This window comes from Sander vitreus, chromosome 6 (genome assembly GCF_031162955.1).
Source record: "Sander vitreus isolate 19-12246 chromosome 6, sanVit1, whole genome shotgun sequence".
NCBI lineage: Eukaryota > Metazoa > Chordata > Actinopteri > Perciformes > Percidae > Sander > Sander vitreus.
This window is the reverse complement of record NC_135860.1, coordinates 4,079,172-4,102,737: the sequence shown is the minus strand read 5'-3', so window position 1 is coordinate 4,102,737 and position 23,566 is coordinate 4,079,172. Positions and strand designations below refer to the sequence as shown.

General features: G+C 42.0%; 1 protein-coding gene across 6 annotated transcripts in view; it reads right to left on the bottom strand.

Annotated features, from left to right (window-relative positions):
• sema6cb (semaphorin 6Cb) overlaps nt 1-23,566 on the bottom strand; it is a 159,696-nt gene that overhangs the window by 29,863 nt on the left and 106,267 nt on the right. For all 6 annotated transcript variants that reach the window (XM_078252130.1, XM_078252134.1, XM_078252135.1 and 3 more), the window contains 9 exons: nt 20,818-20,908; nt 18,891-19,013; nt 17,306-17,394; nt 16,896-17,113; nt 16,125-16,256; nt 15,702-15,857; nt 13,254-13,430; nt 12,664-12,801; nt 4,497-4,574 (listed from right to left, as the gene is read on the bottom strand). In XM_078252130.1, coding sequence (XP_078108256.1) covers nt 4,497-4,574; nt 12,664-12,801; nt 13,254-13,430; nt 15,702-15,857; nt 16,125-16,256; nt 16,896-17,113; nt 17,306-17,394; nt 18,891-19,013; nt 20,818-20,908 — 1,202 coding nt within the window. The remainder of the gene's footprint in view (nt 1-4,496; nt 4,575-12,663; nt 12,802-13,253; nt 13,431-15,701; nt 15,858-16,124; nt 16,257-16,895; nt 17,114-17,305; nt 17,395-18,890; nt 19,014-20,817; nt 20,909-23,566) is intronic.

The following is a 23,566-nucleotide window of genomic DNA, read 5'->3' as shown; positions in this document are numbered from 1 at the left end:
GCAAATTTAGTAAGACGTGTCGGACTTTAGGAGCTCCACACAGTCTGACGAGAAAGCGGCAACCTCCATACCCAGTTAAAGTCACCGTTTCTCGGTTACTGGACGACCGCTCGGGGCTCCGCAGAGCTCTGGAGCTGCAAGCTAGGCTATGTGTCCCATTTAATCCTATGGGAAAAGATCGTTGCTACACTTTCGGCATAACTTTCGTATATTTACAGTTTGAATTTCGTCACGCCACTTACATATCATGTACCCCAATGTCTTATAAAGCTAACAATGGTGTCTGATTTGAATTTAATGAATTTTTGTGAACATTAGGGGTTTCGTTAGCTGCGACTGCCCCTCCAATCCTGTGTTTACAGATCGCGGCTAGTTAGTTTCACTTTCAGCATAATTAAAGTATATTTACAGTTTGAATTTCGTCACGCCACTTATATAACATCTACCCCAAGGTCTTATAAAGCTAACTATGATGTCCGATTTCAATTTAATGCATTTTTGTGAACATTAGGGATTTCGTTTGTCTTAGTTAAAGATACATTTTGTTTTTCTTTTTGCCTTTATTGATAGTCCAGCTGAAGATTGACAGGGGCCGCGGGTCGGAGTCGAACCCGGGCCGCTGCGGTAAGGACATTAGCCATTGTATTTTGGTCGTGCACTCTTGCTGCTCATAGTTAGATGAGAAGATACATACCACTCTTATGTGTGTATGCTTAATATTAACCTTAAATGAGGTTAGCTCAACACAAAGGCTGCAAGCAGATAGCCCAGCTCTGTATGAAGGTAACACAATCTGCCTACCAGCACCTCTAAAGCTCACTGATTAACACGTTATATCTTGATTATTTAATAAAAAAATAAAAAGAGTAAAAATACAAGTTACCGTTGTTTTTTTTGCATGTGATAATTTCAGGACCAGGCACAGCGACTTCATGAAGTCTTGCTGTCACTGTGAGACTGCTCCCAGTCTTTATACTAAGGTAAGCAACCCACTGCTGGAAACAGCTGGTGAGACAAGGCTTCAGGAAGTCACTGTGGAGTAGGAATCCAGCAGCTTTGAAATACACCAACAAAACTCTATGATGGTCAATGTATGTACAAGAAACCAAATATTATACTGTCAAATACACAAATATAGGAGGGCACACAAAGACATGCATCTAAAAGAAGGGGAAAAAATCCCATTAGCCTCTGTCCGTGTGAGGGCAGGGAAAGTAATGTGTCTGGGTGGCCAAGCAGACTATATGCAATAATTCCAGGTCTGCACATTTTCAGCCATCAAAATAATCTATTGGAAGCCAGTCAACAGTGGAAGTGGCACTGTGTGTGTGTGTGTGTGTGTTACGGAGGGGGAAGGTGAGTGTAGTGGAACGTCAGTCTACAGAAAACTCCATACACAGTTTACAACCAATGTACGTACTGCAGAGGTAAGAGAGACAACAGCCAGCGTGGTGATTTAAGAACAGGTTGGCCATCAACCACACAGGGACGCACAAAGTCCTTGACTGTCAGGAGGAACCCAGGAGGAGAAAATAGTAACTTTAACTGCCTCTACTGCTTCTGCTCCTCCTCTACCCTTTACTGCATCCATCTGTCTGTCTACCTATTCATCCATCCATCTGTCCATCCAACAACCCATTCATCTTTCCTTCCCATTTTGCCAGACAGTGAGGTACACCGCTGCATGATTGAAACACATGCAGCCCAACATCACTTTTTATGACACAGGCTTTGAAACCGGGAGGAAGAGAGAGATCTGCTCCGTAAACTGTGCTAAAAACACAAGAAATTACTGGTTGAATTTAAAACAAACAAAAGGAAATCATTTCCAACATTCTTTTGTTGAAAAAATTGAACAGCAGCAATCTGCTCTGTGAATTATGCTCTCTTCATAATTTAAATTTTTGGTTTCATGACACCAACCCTTTTCTGTGCATTAACCAGAATGCCGTTTCTGTCTACGCAGACTGAGACATTGTTTGCAAATAGCCAATGAAATCATTATATTCTAAACTGTACTGTCTACATAAAGCAGCAACTGTCCCTGCTTTTTCGATCCGTTTCCCTTATCTTTAATTAAAAACTGTTTAGCATAATATATGGTCTTGATTTTTTAACCTGAACATGCTTTCCTTATGATATTACTCTCTTTTTATATATTTTCTCTCCCTCTCTATATATAAAAATAATGGAAAAAAACATTCACTGTTCCATTATTGGCTGATAACAGTTGAGATGTTAACCAAAAAAAGAGTTTGAACTGCAACCCAAATTAGCTTCTTTTTTTTTTTTTATCTACACCCAATGACATGTCTTGCTCTGCACCATAGCTTGCTGAGTGAGCACTCAAACAAAATAGCACCGATAGTGTCAGTATACAGGCTGGATACAGTAGCTAATTAGCTGCTCGACTGCAGTGCTTCAAACATCATAAAAACCTATACCTGCAAATGTTAAGACAGGTTAGTTTAGATGCTGAACTTTTGTGATATGTATTCTTCAACACCACTGACACACTGTCCTTGTAAGCTACAGTTTCCAGCAGGGTTTACATTGCGTCTCTGTGCCACCTCAGCTGTCAATCAAACGTGTTTTTTTTTCTTATTTTCAATAAAAAAATTCACTTTTAACAGCAAAAATGAAGACTTGTGATTTCAGTCTCCTCCAGGTTCTCACGCCCTCCCTCTAACATCCCGTGCTGCATCCACACTCACAGAAACAATAGCATGGGAGGGTATTATTGTCAAATGTGGAATACATGGCAGCCACTCGTGTATAAACAAAATTGGAAACATATTGTGGGGCTCAAGTGATTCAGTTGAAACTGCTGGTCAGACTTCTAGCGCTGCATGCAGGCCCAGTTGATGTGCACAGTGTCGAACAACTCACTCAAGGAGGCATGCAAATGAATCCTTCCGCGGCCACTAGGCAACGCATGATTGACTATGTTACAAAACTGTCCGCGGTGACTGTGAGTTAGAAGCCTAATAATGTCTTTGTATAGCTGCGTCCACCCATGTGCTTTCAGACTGGCCAAACACCACGGTGGCTGAACTCACTAATTAGTACAACTTCGTCCAGAGAAGGATTAACAGCCAAAACCTCCTGCCGGAGTGTTTGATTAGAATGCAAATCTGCACACTTTTGTCCCTGTGTGGTTCATGATTGGAGACCTCTGTGTTGAAAGTGGGGAGTCAACAATAAAATCACATCAGGCAGAACATTGCTGCTGCACAGTTAATGTGCTGAAAGCTTGAAGCATTCTGCACTTCTGGCCACACCCCAACCAGTGATGTTAAAACACGTGTTCGTCAATAAAACTGGGACCAGAACAGCAACATCGACAACCATTTTAAAACAGGGATCGGTGCACCAACAGCTTTGTGGCCTCTGCAGTTAAGTGCTGATTTACAGTTTGGGATTGGAGACTGTACCAGATAATAAATCCCCTAACATCCAGTTCCCCTCAGTTTATTTCTCATGAAGTGACTATACGTTTTATTCCATCCTGTCTGAGAGTATCAAATGTATATATTCCTTCAGTATCTTCTTGCTTCAACTCTGTAGTGGAAACTACAAAAGATGAAAAATATGTTTAAGTTCTGCTCCATTCCATCAATGGAAATATTCTAGATGTCTTGTGCAGTATTTTATACATATTTCCCAAAATGTAGGACATGCCTGTTGTCTTTGGACACTTAAGCATCTACACAAGAATTTAAAATAAAAAGTTTTGTGGGGTTGAAATATATTTGAATTTGTGATGCCACCAGCAGTTCGGTTGACTTTAAGTGTTCGACCTACATCTTATCCATATTAGACACTTTCACATAAAAATCAGTTCATCCAAAATTCCCTTACAACAATTACCTTGTATAATGCAAACAGCTTTTGGCAGCGGTGACGCTGTAAAGTGGGTCTGTAGCTGTCAGATACCATTTCTGTCTTTATTTGGGCTTTACTACCTTTCACGGAGCCTTAAAACCCACTAAACGTATTGTGCTGTCAGTGTGTTGTTTTAGCTGCTCCACTGAGCACTTTCTTTTTTAAAAGACGAGCATGACAAACTGCTGCTGTAAAACTTTGGTATTGTCCCCACAATTGTAAACAATAACTGTGCTAAAGCAAACTACTGTACAGTCACGAGCTACAGACACTACTGTAGCAAAGTTCTTTGGATTACGTATGACTATTTTTAAATTTAAATAAATGTTTGTAATTGAAATCAATTGCCATTCATTTTAAGATGTTCTTTCACAACATTAAATTAAACTAAAAACAGACAGACAATCTCTTACACAATAATAATAAGTTATTATAATATCAATACTTTAGTGCACCACAATAACATGAATGAATGTGACAGCATTGACAGCTGTAATGGTGGTTGTGGCATTTGTATACTCTCCCCTATAATAAGTATGAATTGTGTCATTTGCGACTCTGCGTGTGTGTTTGTTTTTGTGTGTGTGTGTGTGTGTGTGTGTAAAACTTACTTGAAGCCAGGTGAGATTGTGGCACAGCTGCCAGACTTGAGCCAAATGCAGTAAGGGTCCCGTGAAGACAGACAGCTTCTGCACCAGAGACACAGACAGACAGACAGATGGTCAGTGATTAAGTATTTGTGGAGAGCAGCGTGTGTGAGGAACACCGAGCCCAGCAGCTGTTTGCTGGGAGATGAGGCACTACACTGCCACCAGCTTAACAACACTCATCCCTTTCCTCAACTCGGCCTTAACACAGGGCAGAGAAATGAGCTTCATGTGTAGCGCAGTATGAAACACGTGACTGAAAAAATTTAATTGAGGCAAAGACAGAAACGAAGAAGAAACAACCAAGAAAAAAAAAAACTCATAAAATTGAAGATGAAATTGCTGCAGTTTCATTTTAATTAAGCAAGGTGAAAAATGCACAAATAGTTATCATTTACTGAAGCATCGCTACAGTAAGTGACACAGCAAAAGTGCCATTATTGCTGCATAAATCATTATGTATATTAAGATATACGATGTATTTATTAGGACAATGCACATTAATCAACATTTCTGTAAAAGCGGCAGCGTTAGCCAGACGGCTAATTTTCAACTGTAGTCTTAGTTACCTACAATGCATGTCTTTATGGTGGGAGGAAACCGGAGCAAACACGCGAAGAACACGCAAACTCAACACAGACCCGGGGATCAAACTCTGTAGTGCCAACTAGCTGTGAGGCAGAAGTGCTAACCACTGAGCCACCAAAGAAATTATATTTATTTGATAGGGACAAATACAGTATACATAGATAATTACACAACAATTATCCAATGCAATGTCTCACAGCATTTATAGCTCCTGCCCGTCCCTAGATGTGACTCTTCATGCAAGTCCCATCATCTTGTTCTTATGCAAATTAACCAATTTGTTTACAAAGTCTGCCTACACACAAAGAGGTGCAGTGTCTAAATACAGCATAGCTAAATATGAATGATAACACATGGTTATTGTACATATGCACAACACAGTATCTGCAGTGCTTTCATGTATGGATGAAAATGGGCAGTAATTAGCCGTTTGCTAACATTCCGTTTCAAACGTTGCCTAACAAATGTCCCAACACTACGGACTGCTCCGTAACAGAGACCAATGCAAACGATCCCACAGAAAGAAAGGAGGGGAGATCGCAACCAGATTGGTTTGTGATTAGAGTTAGGACTGTGGACTTTTGTTTTCTTACTGAATTGAAGGAAAAACAGAGCTTGTTTTGTACTCTTCTGCATAACTGTTTTGATCATATAAAGTACAAGTATTTACCCCTACATAATTGAAGAGTTTAACTTGTAGATGATAATTCTGCACTCGTAAACAAACCAACTACATCAGAAAAAATAATAATAAAGAGTCATTTAAAACTGAATCCACTTTTTTTAGTTAGTAAATTAAATGTCAAATAATTAATACATAAACAATAGATTCCGTTCCCAATCCATAGCGTTCATTGCAACAGGAGGGCTTTTCCACAAAATTGATTGCTTCTGCAGGCGATCTGAGTTTGAAATGCATGGTTTAAATATGTGAAAGGGGTTCAAACTACAGAGTAGCTTACGTTGCTTTTTTAAATAACTATTATTTTAACTGTAACTGTGACTTATATGTTGGGTGGTGTTAATCAATCAATCAATCAATTTTAAAAGACTGGACAGTTTCCAATCTTGTGTTTTGACTTTTGGTGGTGCATAAACTCTTGCTTACAAGCCAGGATCACTGCAGGTCACTGCAGTTCACGCAATGCCGCCATACTAACTAGCCATGAATGAGCTTATTCTGAATGACCAGCCAGCGTTGTTCCAGTCTCATGTTAGCAGTCAGCAGACAAGTCAATCACCTGCTCCTACTTACAGTACTGTGTTTTGTGATTTAGCGAGTAACATGCTGTCTGCTGTTTACTTCCTCCATTTAAGGCAGTCCGCATTATCCACCATCAGTAGCCGTTAGTCACATTTCCTTCAGTATAAAATCCCAGCAGAATCACAACATTCAGTCCTTTTACTGCACTCTGCAATCCTCACACGCCACTTCTGTTGATTCAACTCTTCCACTGATCTGCTGTCAGTCGCTCTGCCTCATGTTTGGTTTAACTGTGCGGTTTTAAATCCTGCACTCTGGAATGAGTTCCATGATCCTTTTGGCCTTTATCATGCCACTGCATAATTACAAAACTATGCTGGGTGTCAGTGACAGAAATTAACAGTATGTTTTTTCACAGCTACAGAACTTGCTCTTTGCAGGTCTATGGTTTTCACCCAGTAGCAACAACATAGTAATAATGTTGCTGCCAATCTACAGTCACTTTAGAGAATAATATTTCGCTGAATAATGCCACCAGAGGTAAAAGTAAACAAACAGGAAACATCTGCAGATTGCTAGTGCCGAGTGCAGCGTCATGTCAAACCAAAACCTTTACGGCAGTCATGGAACAAGTTTTAATGAGGACTCCTGTGGCCTCTTTTAAATATCCACAGTCAAATTATTTACAACTATCTTAACTGAGTGTGCAGGAGTCACACCACCTTCACCCTCAGTCTGTAAACATTATAGAGAAATCCCACTGAGAGAACATTAGTGTGTCACTCTTACAGAACAGAGGGAAATCAACATAGAGACTATTCCCTGTCCTACGCGTGCAGCTGGGAACACAGCGTGAATGCATGCATTTGTCTGCGTCCTTCGCACACATATGTACTATATGTATGCAAGAATAGTTTTCATGGAAAGGACAAGAAAAACAATAACAGGAACACCCAACCACACAATTCACACGCCATCAAAAAGACAAGTAAACATACGCAAGTCCCTTTAGACATTTCCACAAACAATTGATGCTGTTGTTTTTTAGGAAGACCGTCTCTATAATTATGCAAACAATGCTGCAGTTTATACAGATTTAGTGAAGCTCATAACCTTTTTTTGTTGTTATTGACACTGTCAAGGTGGGTTTGTTCAACTCAACGGTAGCTTTGTGATTCGTAAAATATCGGGTGAGGTGTCTTTAGGACTGTGTTGGTGAGGATTTTGTGATGATGAGCATCTTGGTGAAGAAACATTTTTTCCATAATTGTCAACAGACTGATTGATTGAATAGCTTCATTGTTCCAAAGTAACTGATTTGCTGCGAAGGCACAGGAAACTATATACACACTAAAAACTAATTTAAAAAAGCAAGTCGCAAGTGCATAAGACACAGCAGGGACAGCAGTGCTCACAAGTCCTGGTACAAGATAGTTAATGAAATATTTACCCAACAACAATAATGACAAAGGCTTTTAAAATGACCACCGAGTTGAGTCGATACTTCCGTGAGTAAGCTGAAAACTAGTCTGACTCACAGGGCCTTATAAGGCTGCCTATTTCAGATGAAATTCTCCTTAGTGCTGCCCAAGACAATTGTGATTGGTTTAAAGCAATACACAGTAACTCAGTTCTTTATTTCCCTTGGTGCAGAATTATGATGGGTTCAGCCAGACCTATCTCCAGCGCTGGCAAAGTGCTAAAACAAAGAGTGGACATGGGTCTGGCTAGGCAAGACTGACTGAAAACTAAACATTGTGAGCTTCACATAACTGGCTTTTACTCCTGAACTACTGTAGTGACTGGTGTTCCTGTTCGGTTTCACCCCCTGTATTTTGCCCATATTTGTTCAAACTAAATCCCAGTATTGACACTTCAACATGCACGAAAAAACGGAAAATCTGAACTTCAGAGCGACCGACAAACTTTCTTCTCATCAGAAAAAAACAACAAAACTTCCTGTCTCTCACAGCGTCACAGACTGACAGAGGACCTCTGGGTATCGGGGTCTTAAAATGACTCTTGCCAACGTGTGTGGCTGTCAATGTGCGACACTGCATAGTGCAGCTTTTATAAATTATTCATGCGCTAGCCATAAGGTATATATGCATCCCTCTCCCCATACTGCCTCTCTTCTCCTCTCCATCACCACATTCCTCAACAGTTATGACGACAGGAAAGAGCCTCGACACTGAAGCACTATGGGAATAGAGGCCAGTCGTGTCCAGCTGTGGTTTCGGGGAGAGACAAAGTAATTTGTTCTTTGTCTGACGCTGTTCTCATATTTGCAGTTTATATACGACATGTGTTCGTGTGTGTCCCTCGTCCCTCTTTAAAACTTCAGACTTCTCTTCTGCCTTCTTGCTCGTATTCTGTCATGCTATGACGAACAGATAGGTGTGTATGTTCGCCCGCGGGCACAGTGTGTAAGGAACATCCATTAGCTGCTGAGGGGAGAAGGGATTTTATCCAGCTTCTGAGTCTGAGGCTCATAACTTCCAGCTGTCATTTAGCCAACCCCCTGGGAATACAACAGTCCTGACTTAGTGGAGAGGGTTTCAGCTAATATGATGCTGCTGGTGAACAACTAAAGGCTAAGCTAAAATAAATTTCTTTAATTAAAGTAGATAGGTGGTTAAATACTGCGGTTGTGCTGCATTTGTTATTGAGGTTTTAAAAATAATGTTTTTCCAGGAAATAAAAAGGCCTTTTTTGTCTTTCACAAATAATACAATACGTTTCTTAGTAAAAGGAATATTCCATTTTCTTAAAACTTGGATCTTATCTTTTATAGTTTTGTCCGTCTTTCGTATCACTACTTATATCATTGTCTTCACCAAGTTAATTGCTGAGCTCTATGAATGTGGCTACATTGCAACAAAGAGAACAGTCACTATGTGGAAACTGTTCATATGAAAAAAGGGAATATCCATTGGCGTTGAAAATCCCTGGATCTATAGACTGTAAGGGTTTGGGGCCTCTTTTGCCCTTTTATTGTATTTCTTTATTAAAACTCCCATTTCCTACAGTTCCTAGACCCTTCTGAAAACAGAGCATTTTCTGAAACCTAATATTGGCAGCAGGGCCTAGAGTGAAAAAAGAAACCTGACGATGCAGGCTACAGGGAGGGAGGGAGAGAGAAAAAAGCAAGCCAAGAGTAGGAGAAATGCAGAGACAGAGAGAAAATGGAGGCAGAAAACAGAGAGATGGGGTAAATCTCATCTGGATGGGAGACAGATTCATTGGTGTGGTAAAGTAGGATATGGTGGCTGAAACCTGACCTCCTGGCCAGTGCTGATGAGGCTTATGGGGCCCCTAATCCCAGGATAAGGTGTGCTGTAGCTCTAGTCTCTAGAAAGGATTTGGGGATGTAGCCGATCCGTAAGCTTAAGTAAGACTGGCCCTATCCATTTTCTCCCCATTCCTACTTTTCCTCTACTCCATCGTTCACAAAAACACAAAACAAGGCGGCCACTAGCGCTGGCTCACGGCCAATCAGCTGGAACCAATTTATGACTAAACGATGTTGAGAGTTTCTCCAGGCCTTTGCAGTGAGGGGTTAGCATGCTATGGGGGTATATGTATTCCCTGGTGGAGCTGAGGAGAAATCCTTCCTCTGGGTTGACTGGGTTGAGAAAAAGGGGGGGGGGGTGGGGGGGAGGTACAGTACATGAGGCCCACATTCCTCACAGCCCCAAAAATAGATCCCAAAGCTGGGGAGCAAGTACATTAACTGGGGCTAAAACAGCTCCTGACAAAACAAAAGGCTGTAGACAAAGAGGGAGCCTCCGCTCGTAAACTTGTGCTAAAAGCAATGTCAGCCTCTTGACGGAGGCACTTTCAAGGTTCTACTTTGACCAATTTACAGAATCTACAACAGACAGTGACCTGTGGCAACTGTGTTTATGGGGCGATAAGTTGATGATGAAATGAGAAACCCAGTTAACCAGATCAGGGTAGGGGAGTAGAAGTCTAATAATAATAATAATAATAATAAGTCTCTTCCCACCATTGAACATTTGACTATTTGTAAAATTCTGACACATTTGTGCTGTAAGGAAAAGTCCAGACTCAAGTCAGGAAACAAATGGTTTCAAAATAAGGTTGGGCTTAGGGAAGAACTCTGATTACTGACATGCTGCGTGTGTATGCTAATTTACAGTAACCAGGTTACGCAGTGCATGTAAATGTGTTCACTGATTTCCTGTTTAACCTGATTTGGTGTTTCTTGTGTGTGTAAAAATACTGAATAATATGAAACTACCAAAAAAAAAACAGCAACTTTTTACATTTGCGAAGAAGGCACCAGCTAATTTGGGTCATTGTTTGCCATTTTAATGTTTATAAGACTACACTACTCTTATACCAACTTAATTTCCGGGTCCAAACATGCTAGCTGTAAATTTTGAGGATATGAAACTATTATTATAACTGTATAGAACTATATTCTCAAATTTTCACACTAAAAACACTTCTTATTCTGTGTGCGCTCAAACATGAAGCTCAGGCAGGAATCAGATCAGAATCAGCTTATAAAAGTGTTTAACCCTGCCACCACTAACCACAGCATTTCTTACGTGGCAGCCGCACCGTATTTCCCTGCTGCTCAGTTTAATCTTACTCTCACTTACCTGCCAACACCACTAATAACCTCAGAGTGCTTTTTGGGGAAGGTAGGCCACACCAACTCCATGGATCAGGCAGATAATAGAATAACATCTGCTATTTGGTACAGGCTTTTGTCCAAAAGCCTCTAAGAGCACCAGGAGTGGACACATTTCTTAAATTGGTAGCTGCAGAGGAAATTGATCTGCCTTTACTGGCAGTGTTAGTGCTCTTTTCTTCCAGGTACACAGCAAGGAAACCCTACATTTGTGCAGTACTTCTGGGCTGCAGCAGTGTGGTCTCCGTCTTCAGGCTGGAAATCTTTGACTTGTTTTGTTTCGGTGACTGCCTACATAAACATTTCCCAAAGATCCTTTTTTTCTATTTGTTCTCAGATCCCCTGAAAGTAAATTCACATGAACATAAATACTAAATACTGCACAAGAGACGTGTAGTGCAAATTGTGGGTCTGAATAGGACTAAGTCCATCTGACCAATTTTTCCAGCTTTTGATGTTTTGTCCCACTTTCAACCTTACTTTTTACTCTTCTTGAAATAAAAGATAGACATTTGTTTGGCTCAGGACAGTAACTTAGATTATCTTAATTATTGATAGATTGTTCGTATTCATGATTCCATTGCTTAATTTATAAATTGTCAGAAAATATAGAATATCTCCCAACTTAAATTCTAAAAACCCTGGAACTGACGCTTATCTGGGTCCATGTAAGGTAACAGAAATGTCCTCCAGCTCCTCCAGGGGGATCCCGAGACATTCCCAGGCCAGATGGTGTGTATAATACCTCCAGTGTGTTATGGTCCTGCCCCGGGGTCCCCAACATCCTGGAGGCATCCTGTTCAGAAGCCACCACAAGTGACTGCTTTCAACCGGAATAAGCAGCGGTTCTACTTCGAACTTGTTCACGAGTTCCTCACGCTATTTTCGAAGCTGAGCCCATCCATCCCTCAGTCACGAGCCAAACATCATGACTGATCGGTTGGTATATTGAGAGCCTCACCTACAGGCTCAGCTACTCTTTTCACAACAACAGTCAGGTACAATGGGCAGCATCACTGTGGACGCTGCCCCAGTCTGTCAGTTGATCATTAGTCTCACATTGCCAGACCTTCCTCCACAGCGCTGTGGAGGAGGGTCTGGCTAGTCCACACAACATTCTGGGATGGGAGAAAAACGTGCTCTGGATTACTGGCATTTCTTTAAACCAATCACAATCGTCACGGGCGGTGCTAAGCGCCGGACGGAGCCCCGGTGCTGCTGCAAAATAGCCTGGGGAAGGAACATGTGTACGTTCAAAGGTTGTTTTAGTCGTTCAACAGAAAACTCAAATTGGACAGATGGTCTAGCTAGCTGTCTGGATTTACCCTGCAGAGATCTGAGGGGCAGTTAACCATAGTCCTCAGAAATTCACCGGAGTTTAAAATTCCAACACAAAGAAAGTGGAAGGTAGCGGACATCCGGCCGAAAGGAAATCCGGCTGCACCGGAGCAATCCCGGAAGTGGAACGTCATAGATATAGACTAGTTGATCATGAACCCAAGACACTTCAACTCTTCCCCCTGAGGCGCTGACTCACACCTGAAGGGGGCAATCCGATGTTTCCTGGCAGACTTAGGGGTGTTCAACTAATTGATTAATCAACTAATGGTTTCAGCACAAGGGTATACAACCCCTTACTGTGGCAGAGGTAAAGCTGTGCTCAACAGGTGACTCACTTCTTGCAGGTGCTGTAGTCAGAGCAGCGGCTCAGCGGCACTCGGATCACACAGCCGGAGAATGCCACAAACAACGCGTGATGATCCCGATCCAACTCCAGACCCAGCACCCTCCGGTCCTCTCCCTGCACGTTACATCTGGGAACACAGAAAAACACAACATTCAGACATTTTAGATTTTGTTTCTTCATTTTTAAAATTAGCGCTGCAAACGACTGGCACAGTCTGAAAATTATACAGAAAGCTAACTGTGACCGAGCTCAATGCAGACACATTTTTTAAGCTGTGCAGTAAAAAAAAGAAGAAAAAAAAAAGAAAAAAACAGAAGACAGAAAAAAAGCATCCCCTCTAGCTGTAAAGGGTGATGCAAAGTGCTACAATAGACCAAAGAGTGGGTGGGCAGGACAGATCAAGGCAGAACACAGAGAGGAGGAGAAAGAACAAGAGAGAAAAGAACTGAAAAAGATACTAAGTAAAGGACAAAGACAAACAAAAGAGAGTAAGAGAGGAAAAATAATTAAGGAAAAACATGGAGGGCTTAAAACAGAATCACAACATCAACATGTAGATAAGTAGACAGGTTGTCTGACTTGTTAGGGTTGTAGACGTCGATGTCCTCCAGGAGTTGGGTGCTGAAGGATGCGTTGGCTCCCTCTGTGCTGGCCAGGATCTTCAGCACATGGCCGTTGTCTGAGCCCAGAAAAACCACGGTGTAGTTCTTATACGGCCCAGCAGACGTGTCCACTGCTATCTGGGTCAACTTGAATCTGTATAAAAAAAATAAATAAAAAAAACAAAGAGACAGAAAAGAAAAAAAAAAGAAAAACAAGAAGACTATCATAAATGCAACTATGTTTAAAGTATTAATATATTGGTGGAGAAGATGCCCTATAAACACACACTGTAGTAAGCCATCTACAGTGCAGATCTTCTATTGAAATTGAAGCTGTCACTTCCTTCAAGCAGAAGCAAGTTGGAGCGGGCTGACAGTGCCAAATGTGCCGGTTAGCATCTTTGATGTTTTGTTTTGTCAAAGTCGATTTCCCATGGTAAACAAAACAAACGGTGGGCGAATACTGAGCTCATTGTATAAAGCATCAACGTGCAATCAATCACTTCATCTACCAACCCACCATTTCCCTTCCTTCTTCGCCTACATCCTTTAATCCCTTCATCCTATTAATTCATCTACCCAGTTATCCATCCACCCACCCAGCCGTTCAATCGATTCGTCCTCCCTGTTGTTTAGACACTTTCCTCAACATGCTGCAGTCTCTTTTTTCGAGTCCCAGTTTTCTGTCTTTTGTTCATATTTATGAGGAAGTCCAGCGAACTGCTGCTTTGTTTGGAGTCCCACCCTGCTTCATATTGATCCAGCTCCACACAGTCACACCTGGGAGCTGCCCAGTATCACCACATTCGTCTGCTGCTGGCTGCGCTGGAGCAGTTGAGGATTAAGAGCTGTGCTGAAGGGCACCTGAGTCCAGTGGTTGTTGACAGAGGGATGAACTTTACTCATTCATTTCCTCTGCCCACACTTTCCCAAACAACAAACTTCCTCTAATAACCTCAGTATTATTCTTGGCATCTCATCCCTTCTAGATGCTTCTGTAAAGGACACCCTCACCCTCCCAGATGGACCCACGGAGGCTGGTGTGTTTACCCACATGGACTTGACTGGCACGTCCCCGCAATGACTGCATGATGTACTTCTGGTTAGATTTCATTTATCTAGCTCCTCTCTGGGGAGAGGCGAGGCAGATGTGATGTTTTTTGGCGCCAGATGTGAAGCGGCGCATCTTTCCCCTGTGTGGGGCCGGTGCAGTGTCTGGCTGGCTGTCAGCCTGGCTCTGCTTCAGGAGGCATGGAGGAGGCTCCTGTATACTGTTTGCGTGTGTGTGTGTGTTTCTCTGTGTGTCTGAATCTGTGATATGTATCTGCTGTGTGTACAGCCATGTCCTCCATGAAGTTTATGTGGTACGGTCTGAAAGATTTGTGACAACATTCACCCCATCATCATCTGATATCAGTTGATTCTCAAATGTCAACACACACAAGTTACTTCCTCGGTCTGCAGGTCGGTCAGCGCCCAAGAAAGACCCCTCTCCGTGCTTTGATGTGGGCTGAGATCGAGCGTTGAATAAATCCGATGGGTTTTAATGAGGAACAAGGTTGTGTGTTCCACCTGAGCTCACTCATCGATACCAATCACAGCCCCGAGCGCGGAAACACTGCCGGTAATTTATGTAGCTATAGAAAATAATACCCACATACTAACCATTAAAGAAGAGATCCTGGTATTTTCTCTCAGAGGCCCGTTTTACAACAATAACATTTGGGAGAACAGATTTCTGATTGTGACTATGATAACATAAGCTGCAAAATGTTGCAGTTTTCAAACTCAGAAATGGATGCAAGTATACTTTTGCTGCTGAAACAATTTGTTCAGATGATCAGCAGAAATGAATCTTTAAATGACATAATCTGGCAAAAACACCAAACATCATCAAGTGATGATTTGCTGCTTTGCTTTTTTTTATGTCATTGTAAAATGAATGTCTTTGGGGGTTTGGACAAAACAACACATTTGAAACAACACCTCGGGCTTTGGAAACTGACAGGCATTTCTAAAAGCCATTCTCAAGTTTAATAGACAAAATAATCTATTAATCAAGAAAATAATTGTTGGCTAATGGATGATTAAAACAATTGTTAGTTGTAGCCCTATATATTTAAAAAATACAGAACTTATAATTAACTTCATTATGTGCGTGTCTGATTAAAAAAAAAAAAAAATCTAAATTGCCACGGATTCATTTTCTGTTAAACGTTTCACCACCATATGCGAGTCATTTTTAATAAGAATTAAACTCACAGAACTTAATTTGTGTGGATGTGGGGGGAGGTGCTGGCGTCCACTTGGTGGACTCTTCCCGTGCTGTTTGACTATATAAATGTTACCCATTGAAGGTCTGGTGATAAAATGAGTGCAGGTGACCAGGCTAACCTACAATGTGCCTTTTAAACAAATCCAATACCTGCTGGTGGTCCGGGTGAAGTAGGGCCTGTCGTTGACCGAGGGGACGGACTCGTCCATGAGCGGGTAAGACTTGATGAAAGTCAGGGTGTCGTCGGGGAAGTTGGTGGACGACTTGTAGGCAGCCGCTGAGCCCTCCCCGGCGCAGCATCCCGGCCTGTACAACAGCAGCAAAGACAAAAAACAAACCCCATTAGGAGTGAATTCAGTTCCATGAGTACAGATGTCAAAAACGCCGGCAGTTGTTTGGCTTTGGGGACAAGCAGGAGGGGAAAACAGGTGTCTTGTGTGACTGCTTCTTCTTTTGTTCGGAGTGGTCTGTGCATCACAATAACAGCAGTAGCTGCAAAAACCTCCATTGTGAAATGCAGAAAAACATGTTCTTGGAAAGTGACAGTTTGTCATTTAAAGATGCGTTTCTTACCTTGGTGTGGGGACTTGTTCCTCCGGAACAGGTGTCCACGCTGTCTCACTGTTCCTCTGCTCTTTGAATTTGCCACTGAAGGCCTTCTCTATGTCGTCCATGTAGAACGCACAGACCGCTGAGCCGGTGATGCTGTTGAAGGGACCACAAGGGAAGACGAGATTAGACAGAGCGAGACAAAGGGCTGGAATTCAGCACCTCGTCCAAGTCTGGCACAACCTTTGTCTTTAACAAGGAGAGCTCATCTTATACTGACGGTTAGACACATGTACATGAAAATACTACTTTATTTATCCTGTGATTTTTTTTTTGTCCTGCCTTCTCTTCTACAGTTTGCCTTAAAATGTTTCATTGCTTGTAAAGCCCTTGTAACCTTGTTAAGGGAAGTAAATTAACCACATTCCTGGTGGGCTAACCCTTAGCTTAGAGCTTGCTGGCCCTGCTCTGGAGCATGGTTAGCCCCGAGTTTGTGGGATTATCCCCTGAAAAACTACTAAACATGGGGCTTAACGTTTACAGTTGAAATGGGGCTAATGGAAATTACTGTACGTTGCTGCTCGCTGTTAACATATAAATCATTTTAGAGATGGCTACTGTATATGATATTGGAGGACAGGACTATTTGTTTATGCAGTTTTTTCCTTTCTTAAAGCACAGAACTAGTTTCTGTTTGAACACTGCAAATAAAAAAAAAAAAAAAAAAAACATGTACATAAACCCAGACACACACCACAGCTGACATTGTGAAGAGACAACAACATTGATCCCAACCTGTTTGCCTGTGTGGTGAAGACGCCGAGCACGGCCGGCCGGTGGTTGATCTGCAACACGTTTGTCAGCGACTGCAGGACATCAAAGTAGAAAAAGGAGTCGCCCGGGACGGAGCAGTTCAGCCGTGCTTTGAGGAACGAAGTCCAGTAACGTTCCAGCACCCTCGGCGAACCGCCGTTGTCATTCTTACAAACACGTGCGACTCTGGAGAAAACTACCTGAGGGGGACAGCAGGAGGGGAGGATCCCTTACAGGTGACGACTCATTTATCAATCATGTTTGCCAACATGGAATATTGAGCAGACGTTTAAAACTATTGTTGTGGTGTGCGTGGCAAGCGATGTTCATTCCACTCGAGACAAAAGTACAGACACCACAAATCACACGTCTGGCTGAAATGAGTTCCTCACCTTGCCAAGAGTGGTGTACTCCACTGCGATCTCGCTGAAGAAGAAGTACACATAGTTCCCGTACTCAATAGCGTGGAGGAAATGGGGCTCTTTGGGAGACAAAAAAGAGAAGTGTGTGTCAAACACGGTGGCTGTGAAGTCTTATTTTCCAGCATGACATTTACATAGTGAGCAGGCTGGGAGGGGAGATGGTAAACACAAATGCTCAATTTGGAAAATGGGAAATCTGAATATAAGGACAGAACGATCCCGAGAAACAAACTCACAATCACAGAGATAACATTCATTGTATTGAAATAGCAGAGTAACTAAGGACTTAATTGTAATCAGCTTTTGTGGGTTAAGAACTATTAAAGTTCTAAGTGTAATTAAGACATGAAATATTGATTATATATATATCGTTGGGGGTCTATATATATATATATATAGATATATAGTTAATATATCACACAGAGTATAATAAATTAATTGATCGACATTTCCTAGTTCATACATACAGAAAGAGACAACACAACAATTCCTCAGGATCTGGACGCCCGTTTGACAACACTATACGCTCCTTTTAATGAGGACGACCAGGAAGGTATCTCTCCTGTGGTGACAATCGATTAATCAAGAAAATAATTGGCCAATTACAAGATAATGAAAGTAATCCTTAGTTACAGCCTCACATAAAACTTTCACTGGGAGATTCTGACGACTGAAAGTGATCAGATTGTTTCACAGGGGTGTTAGAGAGCGATGCATCGTTGGCCGAGCACAAACACCAGCTTGCAGAAAACAAACAAACTAGACACGAGCCAAGTTACTTGTGGAATTAATGTTAATCAGTTACAGCTGACATAATCTGTAACAGTGAGCGGCGGCTAGGAATGAGAAGCCTACTACCTGGATGTTTACTACAGAAAGGGCACAGAGGGATTAAAATTAGATTTGTTATCCTCTGAGCCCTGGCATTTTGCAGACTTGGAATATCTGATTCAAAAAGGAACCAGCCTCTGCTTTCAGAGCCCAACTTTAGGCTACATTTACATCGCTACGTTTTGGTTTTTAGCATAGTTTTGAGCCAAAAGTGTTTTTAGCTCCAGTAGGAGAACTAATCTCCGTTTAAACTAACACGCCCAAACCGCATATCTCATCAACATTCTCGTATACTGGGCATGCACGTGCCGGGGTAAATAGAAGGCAGCATGTATACTCCGCCCGTTGCTGGTAGTTGCCATGGTAACTTTAGTAGCTTAGTCTCAGAGGACGAGACGCCATGACCCAATTAGGCGGCGAAACGATGGCGTCAGTGTTGCCAAAAGGACTCCGTTTGCGGCCGTTGAGACGGCAACAAAACTCCGCAGATCCCAAACCCAAACGGGGTCTGAAGTGTTTTCAGATTCCTCCAGTTTAGGAGCTCTGAAACTCCAGAGCAGTCTGAATGCGAGGTTTAAACGGAGCAAAAGATATTAGTTTTTAACCAAAACGTAGCAATGTAAATGTAGCCTTAGTTGTTGACATGTCTTCCGTTTCCACAACTCAACACCACTAGCATACAGCTGTACGTTAATGTGCTAAATATAATGTGCTGGGTGCTCACCTCGCAGCCATTTGGAGTCGTACTTGACTGTACGCAGAACAGGGCTACTTTCTCCCAGACTTCTGTAAATCACGGCATCGCTCGCCAGGAAGTCTGTCATGGTGGCCGAGTAGAAATCACCACCTGAGAACAAGAGGACATAAAAGCAATTGAGATATGTTGTCAGGGACGACAATTCTTAATAATAACCCACGCTCTGTCTTTTTGGTCACAGGGGATTTTTATTGCCCTTTAAGAAGAGGCAGAGGATAACAGATGCAGGAGAATGTGCCACTTTTAATAACACCCTGTGTGAACTTTGCATAAATGTCAGTGGAAACCTGGCAGGATGAAGTGCAGGTCTGGCTCTCTTTTCACTCTCCAATGAACTTGACCCCTACGTGTTCACAAAGTATCAGCTTCTCTCTGCTATCATTAGTACAGAGAATCTGAACACAAATCAGAATCCATCAAGGGGCAAATTCCCATTACACCCTGTGAGGAGCACTTATATTGAATTACACTCATTCAGACAGACTTGGAATGATGTAGTAGTTAACATGTAGTTTAGTCTATCATTATATTTTCATTTATATATTCTCGGATACAATTTTCCACACGTCTGAGATGGGGGCAAACTCAACTACATGGACATGTTTAAGCCATCTATTTTGCGACCCATGCTGATGTGTTTTAGAAAGACCCAGGCAACCATTGGATGTAATATTGCTGTGCAATATGAAAATCAATAGTCTTGAAACTTGCTTCAGTAATGCAATCTGTGACAGTGAACGTCAAGTCTGCATTAACCCTTGTCAAAGTTACATTATGAGGCAATGTCGGCCTTTACCACATAAGAATGTTAAACTGACAAAAATTGATGCAGACTTGATGTTCACTGAAGTTTTGCAAATCTGCAGATTGATTTTCATACCATGCAAAAAGAAATGGCAGCAAAAAGCTACCTGGAAAAGTGGGAGAAAAATGCAAAAAACAAACTAACAGGAATATGAAAATCTTTGTATTACATATTTAGGTGCACATTTGTATTTAATGAGCAAAACCTTGTAAGACCTGGTATGGTCTTTAAAAAAATTATAATTTAATAAAGATCCTAATAAACATTTATACATATAACACTTTTAAGCATGAAAGTTTGCAGCATTGATTGCCTACGAATCTCTCTCAATGAGCAAATGTATTCACAGTCAGGTATATTGGTTGTTTTACCAATGACAACTTCATATTACCTTAGCTAACGGCAGTTTAATAAAAAAACAAAAATCACAATATGAAGCGCGTTACTCCCAGCCTCACTATTACTGGAACTTTAAGGACACTTTGAAAGGACTAATGGCACAGACCAGCAGCTATGGGAGCTGAACCTGTGCCATTTCAATGACAGGACAGTCTTTACAGCAGGGGTGTCAAACTCTGTTTCAATATGGGACACACTGGAAAATGAGAATCACATCAAGGGCCAGACATGTAGAGTTTATTAACATTTATTTATTTGAAAAAGTAAAATATCTTCGACTGTATTATTGCGTGTCTCATATAACTTTCTCACTTAAAGTTTAGTTGACATAAAGCCGTGCAAAAAGTCAGGAACAAAGTTGCTCAGCCATCACAGAATTCAGCAAATCAAGCAAAACAATGGTTCTGATTACATTTTAAAAATGTAACCACAGTCTTGAATATGTAAACTCTTTGGATCTGTTGGAATTCATGAGTTTCAAAGTCGGCAAATCAGCTAAATTCTTTTTTGAGTGTGATTGCAGTTAGAAAACAGCTTTCCCGTTTTTTTTGGTTTGGCACACAACTAGGATGGCCAAAATTTATTGTGAACCTAAGTTGATATTCAGGCCAGATCAAAATATGTGAGGGGCCGCATTTGACCCCTGGGCCTTGAGTTTACATGTGCTGTACAGCCACTGGCCTTACTCACCTGCAAAAAGGCCGACGTTGGACTGGCGGGACTCAAAGGGGCATCGAGCCTGTCCCACCACCTCCTCCCCTTCCTGCTCCAGCGTGGACATCTAGGTCAGAGAGGACACAGCGACAAAGGAATACTTTATAAGGCCATCGACTGAACTGTAAAGCTGACCCAATAGAAGAATCGGATATAAAAGACAACATGAAAACAGCATTACGGTTTACACTTGTAATACCCCACGAGGCTGCTCGGGGTGCAAAATCGATCAACAAACAAAAGCAGTGGGAATTGTGGCTGAATGCAAGGGATGCGTACCAAATCAATCTGTGATTATGAAAGGCAACACATGCACCATAAAGATTCGTTTTATTTGATGTACTGTATGTGGGCCAGGTCCATAAAAGTAGTGTGTGAAGGTGGAGGTCCTGCTGTCATGAGCTAAGAGGACAGTTTATCGCTCAGCCGCAGATATTTAGCCGTTTTTTTTTCCGCCACGCTGTTAACAAGGTTGTAAATCTCAGGTACAGCAATAAGCAAAAGCCAGCGGTGTGTATGTGTGCGCGCGCGCAGCGGATTCAGCACCCTCTGTAACACACACACACACACACACACACACACACACACACACACACACACACACACACACACACACACACACACACACACACACACACACACACACACACACACACGTTTATGTGATGCGGTCGCCTCCTTAGCAACAAGCATTGGTGCTCCATTGTTATTCTGTTTCAGACCTCATAGTGTACCTTCGCTGCAAACCCTGAATACAAAGATCAAACGGAGTGGACATAATAATGGGAACACTTACACAACCTAATCAGGGCTATAGGAATACAAAAAAATTCAATTTAATGGAACTTCTGTACAGTTGACTATATCAAAAAAAAGATTGTCAACATTGTTGGTTCTTGGTTCGGTTTGTTGGTTTGTTTGTCTGTCAGCACGATTGCGGAAACACTACTGGCCCGATTTTCAGGAAACTTGTTGAAAGGGCGAAGAATCCAGAGGAGCGAATCCATATCACGGGGCGGACACACACATTACACACCCATATTTTTTCACCTTCATAACACTGTGAAATAGGGCATGGTATGGCGAAGTTCTGCTCTCTCCGAGTGCCGCTCTAGTTTGTATTGTGTACAAAATGTACTGCTGCACATCATTTTTCTCTTGTCCTGTTTGTTTAGTATTGCACGTCATTGTGGTTATGTTTTTTGATTACAGTCTGCCAAGAGACTTCAAATGTAAATTAGCTTGAAGCTAATTCTGGCACAACAGAGCTAGAGCTTGACTTTTTGGGAGTTCATAAACACCCCTTTTGGTGTAAAAACTGTGATTTGAGGTTTGTAATTTGTCTCACAGGATTTTACAATTTGTACAACAACAACAAAAACTAAGCCTCTTGTTTTAACTGTTCTTGATTTAATACTTGCTTAAAACTGCAAAGAAGTTGAGATTTTACGTTATCTACATACAGTGGGGAGAACAAGTATTTGATACACTGCCGATTTTGCAGGTTTTCCTACTTACAAAGCATGTAGAGGTCTGTAATTTTTATCATAGGTACTCTTCAACTGTGAGAGATGGAATCTTAAACAAAAATCCAGAAAATCACATTGTATGATTTTTAAATAATTAATTAGCATTTTATTGCATGACATAAGTATTTGATCACCTACCAACCAGTAAGAATTCCGGCTCTCACAGACCTGTTAGTTTTTCTTTAAGAAGCCCTCCTGTTCTCCACTCATTATCTGTATTAACTGCAACTGTTTGAACTCGTTACCTGTATAAAAGACACCTGTCCACACACTCAGACAGACTCAAACCTCTCAACAATGGCCAAGACCAGAGAGCTGTGTAAGGACATCAGGGATAAAATTGTAGACCTGCACAAGGCTGGGATGGGCTACAGAACAATAGGCAAGCAGCTTGGTGAGAAGGCAACAACTGTTGGCGCAATTATTAGAAAATGGAAGAAGTTCAAGATGACGGTCAATCTCCGTTGGTCTGGGGCTCCATGCAAGATCTCACCTCGTGGGGCATCAATGATCATGAGGAAGGTGAGGGATCAGCCCAGAACTACACGGCAGGACCTGGTCAATGACCTGAAGAGAGCTGGGACCACAGTCTCAAAGAAAACCATTAGTAACACACTACGCCATCATGGATTAAAATCCTGCAGCGCACGCAAGGTGCCCCTGCTCAAGCCAGCGCATGTCCAGGCCCGTCTGAAGTTTGCCAATGACCATCTAGATGATCCAGAGGAGGAATGGGAGAAGGTCATGCTGTCTAATGAAACAAAAATAGAGCTTTTTGGTCTAAACTCCACTTGCCGTGTTTGGAGGAAGAAGAAGGATGAGTACAACCCCAAGAACACCATCCCAACCGTGAAGCATGGAGGTGGAAACATCATTCTTTAGGGATGCCTTTCTGCAAAGGGGACAGGACAACTGCACCATATTGAGGGGAGGATAGATAGGGCCATGTATCGCAAGATCTTGGCCAACAACCTCCTTCCCTCAGTAAGAGCATTGAAGATGGGTCGTGGATGGGTCTTCCAGCATGACAACGACCCGAAACACACAGCCAGGGCAACTAAGGAGTGGCTCCGTAAGAAGCATCTCAAGGTCCTGGAGTGACCTAGCCAGTCTCCAGACCTGAACCCAATAGAAAATATTTGGAGGGAGCTGAAAGTCCGTATTGCCCAGCGACAGCCCCGAAACCTTAAGGATCT